The sequence below is a fragment of the Protopterus annectens genome, chromosome 7.part0, assembly GCF_019279795.1.
Source record: "Protopterus annectens isolate FY-2018-M chromosome 7.part0, PAN1.0, whole genome shotgun sequence".
Classification (NCBI taxonomy): Eukaryota; Metazoa; Chordata; order Ceratodontiformes; family Protopteridae; genus Protopterus; species Protopterus annectens.
Genome location: NC_056739.1, coordinates 1533090595 through 1533104217, shown reverse-complemented (window position 1 = coordinate 1533104217; position 13623 = coordinate 1533090595). Strand labels below are relative to the sequence as shown.

Sequence of the window (13623 nt, the reverse complement as noted above, 5' to 3'; positions counted from 1 at the left end):
GTTGCCGGGTGGAGTAGTTTGTTTATTCCTGACCAGAATTGTTTAGGGTTTTGGTGTTGGTTCTGTTGGTATTGAAGGTGGTAGTTTTTCTTGTCCTGAATGGTAAGCTTCTTAGTTTTATTTCTCAGTTGTTTGAAGTTTTGATGGTCAGTTGGATTTTTTGTGGACCTCCATTTAGACCATAGTTTATTTCTAGCTCTCATAGTTTGTTTAGTTGTTTTAGAGAGCCAAGGGCTGCTTTGGATTTGACTCTGACTAAGCGGGATGGAGCATGTTGGTTAAGAATTTGTAGGAAGGTATTGTTGAAATGGGTTACAGCCTCATCTATTGGGAGGTATTTTAGAGTAGACCAGTTGTATTCCTTGAGTTCATTCTGAAAGGATGCTAGGTTGAAGTTTGTTTTGTTGTGTTTGGTACGATAAGTAGTTGGTTTGGGATTGTTGGATTTTTGTTTAGTGATAAAGGTAAGAAGGTGGTCACTGATATTGTCAGGGAGTTAGTATCTAATATAGTTGTGTTTGTATATATCTATCAAACGTCATGTATGTCTGTGTGTGTGTCTATATGTATGTGTGGGTGGGTAAATATATAAATGTGTGTATGTGCGTATTTACATCTGTATAGCTGTGGTGGTGGTGCTGTGGTAGCGTTGTCGCCTCACAGTAAGACGTCCCGTTCGATTCTCAGCTAGAGCGTCTTCTGTGTAGAGACCAGCGTGAATGGGCATACCTTCGTTGAAGGTTGTGCATCAGAGCTGGCAACTCGGCATGTAAAAATCTACTGCCAATCATTAGCGGACCGGAGTTCCGCTGTGGCGAACCCTATAAGCAACAAAATAATTGTCGCATTCACCACGGCCAGGGTAACAAAATGTATGACACCAGTAAAATGGAAGATTTTCTTTATTGGCATAAGCGCTTTTCAATCTCCCGATTCTTCATCAGATCCATATAAGACAAGTTTAAAAAATTTAAATACTAAAACATACCCAATCAAAACTTAATTCATTGACACACCCTCTCTGTCAAGATTTCACACATGCCTCCTAAACCTTTTCCCTTTCAGAACAGGTTTAGTTAGTAAGTAGGCATTGAGACCTGGCGATTTGTATGCCTGCAGCCTTACCTATTCAGTACATTTCTGCTTTCTCTACTAGATTAACATCTCCCCCTCTCTTGTTATTACCTATACTCTGTATTACCCTAAAATAAAAAGAATGTCCTTAGTTCTTTAATATGCTTAAAAAGTTTTTTTTTTTCATCCTGCTGCCTAATGTCACTCAAATGTTTGGAGACCCTTTCCTTTAGCTGTCTCGTGGTTTTACCCACATAAAAGGAGTTAGAGGCCACAAGTAGCCATATACACTATGTTCCTACTGATACCATCTGCATACCCATCAAAATAATAATCTTTCTTCTGCTGTGTATGTAAAAATACATTTCCTTTAAAAAATAAATTTACAGGTACATCTGTGACGTGGGTGGGTGACTTTTTCTTTATGAAACTAGAGTGTGACAGTTCACATTTTTATCACATAGAAGCTGCTTAAGGTTACGGTTGTTTCTATAGGTGAACCGGGGTACCTCTCCTACATTCCCTTTCATCTCCTCATCTGACATCAGAATCTTTCAGTTCCTATTCCCTTTGATGTCACTTGAGTATATGAGGACCATTCTAAGATCCTTACCATCCTCTCTGTGTGAAAACTCTTCCATGTTGTTTCCCTATGTCCTCTCTTAAATCCTCTGCATGTCTCTGTGCAGCGGTCACTTCACCTTGCTTTTGTACCCTCTCCTCAAAAAAATGTTCCCTGTGGTTTAAGCCGCTTCAATAAACTCTTCCCCTTGGGTATGAAGTCTGGATGCTCTAAGGAATTGTCCCTTTAGGACATCCCTGTGAACATGCTCATGATGCATAATAGATCTATGCAGAATACTATTCTTCCAACACTCTTTCCGATAGAGGGCAGTGCGCATTTCCCCAGACAGTGTTTTATTTCAACCTAATGTCAAGAAAGTCAATGCTTTCAGTACTATGTTGCATTTTGAAGCGTACAAACTCAGTGATAGTTTCTAAATATGCAACAAAAGCATGCAACTGTTCAAGACTCCCTCCCTGTAAAATAGACACCGTCCACGAACCGTTGTTAGAAATGAATACATCTATGGAACGGGTTATTGCCAAACACATAGCACTCTTCCCATTCTGCCAACTCCATATTAGCATAGATGTTGGCACATGGGGTGCCCATGGCCACACCACATTTCTGGAAGTATATATCATCTTCAAACATGAAAATATTCTCAAGGACACATTTCATCAGGGTGAATAACAGTTCTATCTTTCTATGATCATACTCACTTTTATTGCTAAGAAACTTTTCCAGTGCTTCTAAACCTTAAATATTCAGTATTATGCTGAATAGATTTTTTATATGCATCATCACCATAATCAAACAACCACCATGGTTACTGTCCCTTTTATACAGCCCTACATCTCTAAGGAAATGTTATGAATCCTTCAGTACAGCTGGTGCTAACCCAAGTAAGCCCTTTAGGTTGCTGTCAACATATATAGATGCTGGTTCTGTTATCCATACAGCTCCAGCTACAATGGGGTGCATCGGTGGGTCAGTACAATCTTTGTGCCCCTTGGGTAAACTTTTAAAAATGGCAATGAGAGGATGCATAACATTCATATAATTAAAAAGTTCTTTGGTTATTAAGCAACCCCCTCCATGTCACATAGAAAAAGCCCTACTCTAGTTTTAATATTTTCCATTTGTGTAATTGTAATAGATTCATATGCATCATCATTCTCTAAAAGAGCTTTAATTTTCTGGGAGTAATATCACCTGTCCATGAGCACTATACCTCCCCCATTATCTGCCGGTCTTGTAACAAGTTCTGGGTCATCCTGTAGATCTTTCATTGCCACCCTCTCTTCCTGAGTAACATCATAAAAATGACATCCAGATTCTCCATGCAAAGTGGAGATCTCTGTACTTGAAGGGGTGAGGAGACAAGCCCTTATGACTTGCCTTCCTTTTTTGGTTTTCCATAAGTACAGGGTGTCTCCTCTTACTAATCCTTCTTTTATGCCCAAGGTGGTAAACGAGTTGTCCCTTAGTATATTCATGTTCCCACTTTTTTCCCTTCTCTACAATTTGCTAGTGAGAAGGTGCTGCACATGTAGGATGTGCATAGACAGCTCAGATTTTATTTAGATAAGACTAAATCTTTTTGTGAATAAGACTAAATATTTTTGTGAATTTGATCATCTCTGCTTCTATTCATCCTAGGTCCTTAGGATTGGTTGTGTCCAAGCAAACTATTCTTGAATTTCTAAAGTCATTTCTTTTTGTTGTTCATTTCATGGTAAGAACCTTCCTTCTTCTAAGGCTCATTCTACTAGGGTTGTGGCTTCTTTTGGTGATTTTTTCAATGGTGTGGATACTAACTCTATTCTTGAGGCAGCTACCTGGATTTCTGTGCATACATTTACAAAGCACTGCTAGAGCTGGTTTTGCTAGGGCCATCTTTCATGGTTAGAGAGCTCTGATGATCATTCCTCCACCCTTTCTTCTTCCTGAGCTTTGACACTTTCCCTATTGTAATGAATACTGCAACAGTGAAATAGAAGGACTTGTGTAAAATCTTAGCATAACTGTAGATATACTTGTCTTCACTGTTGCAGTATTCACTCCCTCTCTCCCCCCCGCCCTCTGTTTAATTTCTTTTCTGAATGTACTGATTACTTCTCTACTCCTTGGACTGGTGTTCCTACTGGGGCTCTCAGTTCTGAGGTTGGTACATCCGGACATCACCTTTATGTCCAGCGCTATGCAAAGAACATGTGTGTGACATACAGAGTACCTTAAAGCAACCTAAAAGCTTTGGTATACTGGCTGGACATTGGGCCACCCTTGGTAAGGGGATCTCTATTGTAATGAATATTGTAACAGTGAAGAGAAGGATATCTACTCTCATGGTAAGGTTTTACACAACTGTACTATATATGGGTGCCCTGCATTTGGTCTAAATGCAGACTTTTCGACATGTGTTTAATCAACTGCCGATGGTTGACAGGCGTGCTAGATCGACAGTCACCAGGTAGGGGAATATTCCTTTTCCCAGGGGATTGTGTGATCTTTGAGTTATTGTATATGTTTAGCAAGGGATGTGTGTGGATACAAGGGGGCTTGCCCCTCCTGCAAAATTTTTTTGTGAGTTCATCTCCTCTTCAATAGCTGAGGAACAACATTTGCCTGAGCTGTGTTTTGACTAAAGCCGGCTTTGACATAAATGGCATTCAAGGTTGACGTGTAATGAATCAGGGATATGCTCAGCCTCAGAAAGTAGTAGAAGAATTTAAATGAGGGGGGCTGTAGTTTTTCTAGGATAAATGCCCAAGTCAGTCAATCGTTCAGGTATAAGTAGGTGCTTTACAAATAAGCTTAAGAAAGTAGGGCATCCCTTCCTATCCAAGGCCAAAAAGACTTTTTTTTTTTTAATGAAATGGTTTACATTGTTCACAAATGGCTAGATATTTTTTTCTTGCCAAAACAAAATAAGCACTAAATAATCCTTCTTGTGGAGTCATGGAGGCAAGATGAACAATAAAGACAGGGCGTTATTAAAATATATATACTGGTGTAAGAAGCATACATGGTTGAAGACTGTTAAAGTTCTCTTGTTCCGTAATGTGAAGGTTTATGAAATTGATGGTAAACTTGTAATAGGAAGATACAGCTTCAGTTTGTCATGCCCACTTTGTCATAGTGTGACATATGGAGAAATTAACAGGTATTTTGTAATGCATAGATATTCAGGCAAAGCTTGATATAGAGTACATAGAATGTATCAAGTCAGATATAAAAATGTGGTGGGGAGGAAGTTAGTCACTATGGCCAAGGTAATATTTTTTGGGTAGAGACTCCAAGTAGCTAAACCAGAGATGCCCTTATAACAGCACAGTATCTGCATTAATTTTCAATGTCTATTTTTGAAGACGTTGGACTTTGGGGAGAGAATATTATATTGAAGTTGGCCCATTCAGTAGCCACAATAAATTTGTATATTTTAACTGCTTATTGAGTTAGCTAAATGAGTGGTACAGAAAGGGGTTAAGAAAGGTCGAATAAGAAAAGGCTTAAACAAAACCATTGTAGCTGTGCTGTCAAACCAAACACGTTGAATATCTTTGCACATTTTTCCACTCATTGAGTCTGGAGTGTGTGACTACATCTCCGTTGGTTCCTCTGCCTTGCCTTCTTATGGCTACAAAAGTACATTTTGTTACAGCTTTAATCTGGGGCTAACAGTAGGGCCTCAGGTTGCCTTAAAGAGAAGTCTTCTGGAGATTGGGCAAAACAAGAGGTTTCTTGCAATGTGTACTATGTTTTGATAAGTAATGTGTCCCTTCCCTTAAACTTCTACTTCCCTTGTATTCTGTTTGAAGGTAATACCTACGCACACTGTTACAGCAGTTTCACACACTGTGTGTACTTGGTTGTCTGCCAGCTCCATTATACTGTTTGTTCATTCTAAGATGTATTTTCTTAGTTCTTGCTACTTTCTGTATGATTTTTTTGTTTTCACTACAACATAAATGTTTTATCCAAGACTGAAAAAAATGCTACAAAAAACATACCGTTGTACAAAGCAGGGCTTTTATCATGTGTTTTGTCACATTTTTTGTTTTGGTAGATTATTTCCCAGTTGCAACATTGGTGAGAGTGGGGGGCCGCCTCAGCCAACAAGACGAATGCGTGAGTCATTATCCCGACCTCCTTCCAGGTAAGTTTAGAACTTCTGTCCTCCTCAGTTTGAGGTATGAAAAAAGTCCATTGTTTTTCACTTGCATCCTGTTTGACAATATAGGCGCTTATGTTTCATGGTTATTTGGCAGTGCCTGGGAAAATTGAATAATAGCATTTTTACAATTCCTCTTGAAATTCTGTAGTAACTTTAATTTCCATGAACTGTGATTTACATAGGTGTTTTAATTGTTGGGGATTGGAAGTGGACGATGACCATGGTTCTAGACAATAGTTTGGTATATTGTTGAAACCTCATGATACAGAGAACAAGCTTTTTATACATGATGTAGAAGGCAAGACATTTCGTAAACTTTTACTTAAGTCTTTGCCTGGCAACCTGTGATCTCAAGTGTTTGCTGTATTGAAGAACTTGAGTTGCTTAGACAATAGCATTTTGATAAGTGTTTTCCTGTCAAACATTTTGTGTATGATTGTGTAACTGGTTAACAAACAGTGATGGACTATTACATGATTTGATATTATCCTAGTCACCATTCATCATGTTTGGGCTTAGGATCTGACATCGGATCCGAGCCAGCACAGCACACTTAGGCAACAGCTTAGCTCAAGCTCCTCCCCTCCCATAATGATCTGCTGCCCTCTAACCCCTCAGGTCTCGTTTGCCACTCTTGAAGACTGTTGCAGATTGCTCAGCTCCTCCAGTGTAGACAAAGTAGTTTAATTTTCTTTGGGGTGTCTTTCTTATCTCTCTCTCCTTTAGCCTTTTCCTGACTGACTTTAATCTTGAATTTGTTTCGTGTGTCTAGGTTTTTCATGTTTGCCGTCCTATTCTACCCCCTCCTATTTTGTGTCCCATTTGGCGTTCTTTTAGTTTTAGTTTTGTATGAGCTTTTCCTCCTTAGTGTTTGTTTTTTTAGCGGGGTTTCTGTAGTTAGCTCTTGGTCTGTGTACTTTTGTATATGGATGGATTTTCAGAACTCAACCCTTTGCTAGTGTCTTTCGGATTGGATTTGGTCTGTTTCTGCCTGATTCGGATGTCTGACAAGCTGTCAAAGTTTGAGGTGCTCCTCATGCAGTCAGAAAATGATGTTTCACACGATGAGTGCCTCTATTGCCTCAGCGCCGGCCACTAGGAGGTTGAATGTGGCATTTGTACCACATTCAATCCCAGGGCATTGGTTGAGCACTGAAACAAGCTTCTACTCAGAGGGATGACTCGGGGGTCCTTTGGTCAAGGAGTCATTGACCAAGCAGGGCCCCTCTGAGCATAAGACAAAAGCTACCTCTTCCTCCTCTTCTGGGGTGGTCTCTACTAAGAAACCTAGGCTGTTGGATCCCAGGTTTCTGGATCAGATTCCAGCCTTAGCAGGGTCTGATCCGGGGAGCTTGGATCCGAAGCCTTCCAGAAAGTCGATGCCTGGATCCAAGGCCTCCAGTCCTAGGTCTTTGGATCTGAGGATCTTGGAGTCAACTCCCGGATCCAAGTCCTCCGGATCAAGGCCTTCAGATCCGAGCCGGAGCAGACCAGTCGCTGATCTGATCCTGTCGGATCTGAGGGATTTGAGAGCTCTTCCCTCAGATCCTTCTGTTTCCTTGGGTCCGATATGGTTGTGTTGGATCCAATTGTTGTTGAGGACCTTCCCTTGGATCCTCCGAGAGGAAATCATTTGTTTCCCCTCTGAGTAGGAGCCATTCCCCGGACTATGGAGAAGGCCCTCTGGGTCCCGACGTGGGTTTCCAGCAAAGGTCCTCTATTTCCTCCCAATCCTCCATGAGCATCTTCCCTTCCAATATGGACAGGAAGATGCGGTCCTTTTTGAAAGCTGAAATAGCGTTTGGGCTTTTGGGTTCCCCAGCCCATTGGACTGGGAGACCTTCTCCTACTTTCACAGCTCTTTTTCCTCATCCGACCTCTCTGGGATTGGACTTAGAGTAGCCTGTGTGAGGCATGGAAGTGGTGGGGTCTCGGGGTCTCCCTTTGTCCCTACCCCATCAGTCTCTGTGGCTACTTCTGCTCCCCTTCCCCCTGGGGCAGGTGGGGCCACCGGTCTGGGTTGTCACCCCTGTCATGTCTTTGAGGGCGGATTCGGGTCCGGTCTTTCGGACCGTTCTCTGCCCGTCAGTGCTTTGGCACTTGATAGTTCCAGTCCACCTTTTTCCAGAGTGTTGGAGGTCCTGGCAGGGTCTGCTCCTTCCTCACTTGTGGTGGTGTCCGGTGGAGGGAGACAGGGATTCGTCCAGTCCCTCCACATTCCAGGTGATGGAAAGATCACACTCTGCTACCAGAGTAGCATCCCCTGCTCACCAGCCTCTATCCCAGCCTCAGGGTTTGAGTGGACAGCCTGTCCGACCTAGCCTGCAGGGGGGGGGGAGTTACCCCTATTGGGGTCACCACCTCTTCCGAATCTTCCCCTGAGCCTCCCGTGGAGGAAGTTCCTCTGAAGAGGACATTTAAGAGTAGACATCTTGACTCTCCCGATGGAGTCTCTCATGGAGGACATAAGTAGCAATGAACAGGATGGGTCCCCAAGGTCACTGCCTAGTGACGTCTCTTTCATGGACGTTCTGGAGATTAAGGCCAAGGACAATTGATCTGCGCAGTCCGTGTCTTCTGAGGAAACCATGCTTCTGGAGGCTTTTGGTACAGACCCATCTACCTCTTGGGTGCCCCCCCGCTGACTCCTTGATCAATCTCATTGCCAGCAGGGCTTGGAAGGAACCCAGTGCAATAGATCCAGTGCCAAAGAGAACAAACAAGTTTTTGAGTCCCCCTTCTGACAAGGCTTTTTGGTCCAAGACAGTCCCAGTTGATGTGATTGTGGTACCTGCCGCCACCTAGAAAGAGCTGGCGGAACAGAGTTAATCTGTCCATCCTCCCAGTCGAAAGTGATTGACCGATTCGGAAAGCGGGTGTTCGCATCAGCCTCGTTCAGCCTGTGAGCCTTAAACTACTTGACACATTTCACCCATCTTCAGAGGGATTTGATAAAGGAGCTTACCACTTACCTCGCGAAGTCCATCCCTGCAGAGGACGTTAAGATTGTTTCTCTCAAGCTGGCCACTCTCACGTCCATAGCTAATTTGTCCATGAGGTTGATATCCAGTGCTGTAGAGGGGTACCTCATGGGTGGTGGGCACAGGCATTCCCATCAGGCGTCATGCCTGCTCAATGGGTGCTAGGAATTATATCCAGGGGCTACTGTATTCCCTTTTCCGACCCCCCACCAAAAAGAACAACTCTGCCCGACGTGCCACCCAGTCAGAGAGAGTTAGCCCATCTAGAGGTGACGGGCCTCATTCTAAAAAAAAAGCCATCCAAAGGGTCCCCACAGGACAGAGAGGATCCGGAAATTACTCCTGCTTCTTTTTGGTACCCAAAAAAAATGGGACCTAAATCCATTTCTGGACCTCATCAGTTAAATCTCTCCGTCAAGAAGTCGAAGTTTCGGATGATCACTGTACAGTCCATTGTACCCCTTCTGCCCAAGAATGATTGGATGTGCTCTGTGGATCTTCAGGATGTGTACTATGATATCAAAATAGGCAAGCAGTCCAGGCGATTTTTCTGCTTTCGCATAGGAGCCAATCACTTGCAGTTCAGAGCCTTGCCCTTTTGTACTCTCCACAACCCCTGGGTGTTCAGCAAGTGTATGGCAGTGGTGGGAGCTCATCTCAGGCTGCAGGGATTCCAGGTGTTTCCCTGTCTCAATGATTGGCTCCTCACAGCTCACACACAGCATCAACTGATGGAGACCACACACTTTCTTTTTCACCTCTTCGATCAGCTGAGGTAACTGTGAGTCTGGCCAAGTCTTCCCTGACCCCATCTCAACATCTGGAATTTATAGACACTCAGTGGGACACTACCTCAGAAATTGCAGCTCTTCCCCTCTGATGCATGCTTCTTATCCAGTCTCATGTACAGTCTCTTCTGGAGCAAACTCTCGTCCACCAGTATCATTCATTCTAAGGACTGTAGGTTCTATGGCAGCAGCCATTTATCTGGTTTCGCTGCTAGACAGGTATTACATGAGAGTTCTGCAGTTGACTCTGGCGGTTCAGTGGTCCGCTATCTCTCATCCTCTGACAATTCCTATACAGCTCATTCCAATATGCAGAAGACATCTGTCTTGACGGATGCACTCTCCAGACCCCCTAGCGGGCAGGTCTTTTTCTCCTCCAGTTCCGACGGCCATGGTAACCATGGATGCTTCCCTCCTAGGGTGGGGAGCACTTCCAGGGGATGACTGTCCAAGGATGTGGTCCCAGTCAGAGACCAAACTGCACATAAATGTTCTGGAGATGAGAGCAGTTCTCCTTTCGTTGGACGCATTTCAGGACCACCTTCCTCTAGGGACAGTAGCAGTTCACACAGAAAACATGGCCGTTGTGTGTTACATTAACAAGCAAGGGGGGCACACATTCTTACCTGCTTTGTCATGAGCAATGAAGGCTTGGGAGTGGGCAATATTCTCTGGGTGCTTTCTTCTTGCAATGTACATTCCCAGAGCATCCAACGTGCTGGTGGACAAGCTGAGGAGAGCTATTCTGACCCCTAATGAGTGGTCCCTGAACCCGCTAGTGGTGAAGCAGATCTTCCATTAGTGGGACCAACCAAGCTGCAATCTGTTTGCTTCCCCTCTTAACCACAAGTGCAACAACTACTTTTCCCTGACCACCCCCCCCCCCCCCCCCCAGAGAGGGGGAGTCCCCCAGGGAAGCTCTGACTCATGATTGGCCTCCAGGTCTCCTTCATGCCTTTCATCCATTGCCATTGATTCCCAAGAGTTCTTCAGAAAGCATGACTCCTCAGGACACAGTTAATCCTTATTGTCCCTTATGGCCTCTGTAGGTGTGGTTCCCTCTTCTGTGGTCTCATCTGAAGTGATCTGGTGCCAGATCTGATCTCCAGTCCGTCACTCTTTCCACTTCTAAATCTGCAGACCCTTTGTCTGACAGCTTGGTTTGTTCAGTTTCAGTGATTGTTGCCAAGTCTAGGCTTGCATCTCCTGTGAAGGAAATTGTCCTTGCTTCTCAAAAATCTTCTATCAAAAGAGTTTACAGAAGTAGGTGGAAAAGATCCTCTATTTGGGCTAAAGGTCAAAATCTGGATCCATTTTCCGCTCTTATTTCTGACAATCTTCTTTTCCTGGCTTCTCTTTTTCAGAATGGTGCTAGTTTCTCAATGATCAAAGTCCAGTTGGTAGCTATTTCCTATTTTCATCTCAGTAACGAGCCTACTTTTTCTTGCCTCTGCAAAGACTTCTTGAAAGGTGTATTTTTGTTGCGTCCTCCAGTCAAGGACCCTTCTCCACCATGGGATCTTGCTTTGGTGCTGCAATCTCTAACTAGGCCCCATTTTGAGCCTGCTGCATCCTGTGACCACAGATTTCTTTCTTGGAAGACCGCCTTTTTGGTGGCGATAACTTCAGCGAAAAGCGTATCAGATTTGCAGCCTCTAACAGGCCTCCTTATTTGATATTCCGTAAAGACAGAGTGGCATTGAGACCCAATCCTTCTTTTATGCCGAAAGTGGGAACTGAAGCTAACCTCAGTCTATCCAACTTCCACTGTTTTTTCTTAATTATGCTAATAAGGGGGAATACATTTTGTATATTTCATATGTTCGACAGCTTCGTTTTTATTTGCACAGAACTAAGTCCTTTCGACTCTCAGATCAATTGTTTGTGGGCTTCTTAGTCAACAGGAAGGGCCAAGCTGTCTCAAAACTTACCATTTCCCATTGGATTTCTCAGTACATTTCATACATATGCTCCTCTTATGGTTCTCCTTTGCCTGGACTAGTTAGGGCCCACTGTATTAGGTCAGTGGCTACATCGGCTGCCTTCTCAGCTCGTTTGTCCTTGGATGACATTTGTGCAGCAGAAACTTGGTCTTCTCATCATACCTTCATTTCTCATTACAAACGTGATCTAGTTTCTAGGGGAAGGTTTCCTTAAGCTCCACTGTTCTTCAGCATGTCCTTCCATGAGGCCACCTAAGAATGTTAGGTAGCTGGGGACTCTGACCCATACATAGTGAATGGTGACTAGAATAACATCAGATTAATACTTATGTACTTACCATAACTTTGTATCTGTGTTATCCGTAGTCCCCATTCATCATGCTCTCCCCCCCCCCCCTCCTGAGGGATTGGCAGGGCTTTGGTGGACCTTTTGTGGTGGCAGGTCTTCTCTGTATTTCTCCAGGGCAAACTCGATCTGAGGGGTTAGAGGGCAGCAGAGCATTATGGGAGGGGATGAGCTAGAGCTAAGCTGTTGCCTGTGTGTGCTGGCTCGGATCTTAGACCCATACGTGATGAATGGTGACTACGGATAACACCGATACGAAGTTAGGGTAAGTACATAACTATTTTTTATTTTAGAAAAAAAACAGTTCTCTGTAATGGCAGGATATGTTTTTTTTTGGGGGGGGGGGCTTGAATGTTTTTAACATCATTAAGGCTACTTTTTTCCCCCTTGAACCCTCAGTATTTCTTGCATTGGTTTCAGTTTTACTTTCATATCCCAAAGTGCAAAATCTTGGGAGTCTAACACGTGTAACCAAATCAATATAAAAGCTAAACTCAGAAACCCAAATACAGCAGTGAGAGACCAACATTTGAGGCAATGCTTCATGCATCTTTTAATAGGGGGAAGCAGTATGTAAAACCCTGGATCTCTGCAAAATGTTGAATTTTAACCAGTAATCTTGAGTAATGGCCACACCCATTAGGCTGATGACCAAGGCCACTTATGTTTTAAAAACTAGTGTCTTACTTTGTTGCCATCTTTAAATCTCATCACATTTATGAACTCACTTTCTGCAGAATGTCAGTTTCCCCATCTGTGTTAGTCTTTTAAACAGCTGAGCAGCTCATTTTTGTAGACTTTCAGCTAGCTCTGTTGACCATTCTGTGACTATTCAGACATCCCTCACTTTCTCTCTTAGATTATCAGTAGCTAAGCATATTTATCTGCCTGCATTCCAGCCATGCTTTAGATGGATCTGGGACTTAAGGAGGCATATCGCTCCTTATAATATTTGAGTAATGTTATAACCCCACCACGCCACTAGGATATGAAGATTTTAGTACTTTTAGAAAATATGATAGTCAGAGTTCCAAGTTCAGATAGCAGTTATGTTCTAAACTCAGCAATAGCACAATGTAGTACTAAGTCAGACTAGAGGGAAAAAAATGAAAGTAAAGCATGTCTGGGCAAGTGATGCATGCTTGTGTCCTCATGATGGAAATTGTATAGCTGCCTACCAACAATCTTTGCCTACCAGCTGTTGTAAACCATGCGCTACTAATAAATCTCTGGTCACTTGAGCTGTAGTCAGGTCTTTACCCCTTTGTGCCACTGAATGTGGTGTAACTGTGCAATTAATGTTTTCTAATAGAGTAACACCCCCCCCCCCCCCCAAGAAGCTGATTACATTTACAGGTGTGTCACTTTCATTATTTACTGCATCCATTGGACTCTTTCTGCTGCTAAATTATTTCCAGAATTCAGAAACAGGACCCTAGGGATAGCAGTGTAGGGTTGAACACAGGCACCAGTGTCATTCATGCCAGTTGTGATTTTTGACCGTTTTAAAAGAAATTTGCAGGCATTTTTATTGTTTGCAAATATATCAGATTATATAACTTTATACAGCTCTAAGATGCTAGTATTAATGCTAGTTTACAAATCCACTGCAACTAATATAGGTTGTTTAACTTCCCGTTAAGTCATCAAATATGGTGTGCATTTTCCTGTTGACAGGACAACACAGATCCCAGCTGTGTGTGCCACATGAGGGCTAGCCACTTGATTGTGTAAAGAATTAGCTCTAGG

General features: G+C 43.2%; 1 protein-coding gene across 1 annotated transcript in view; it reads left to right on the top strand.

The window, feature by feature from the left end:
• RAF1 (Raf-1 proto-oncogene, serine/threonine kinase) overlaps positions 1-13623 on the top strand; it is a 2753658-nt gene that overhangs the window by 987374 nt on the left and 1752661 nt on the right. The window contains exon 9 of the mRNA XM_044078072.1: positions 5709-5798. Within this exon, the coding sequence (XP_043934007.1) occupies positions 5709-5798 (90 nt within the window). The remainder of the gene's footprint in view (positions 1-5708; positions 5799-13623) is intronic.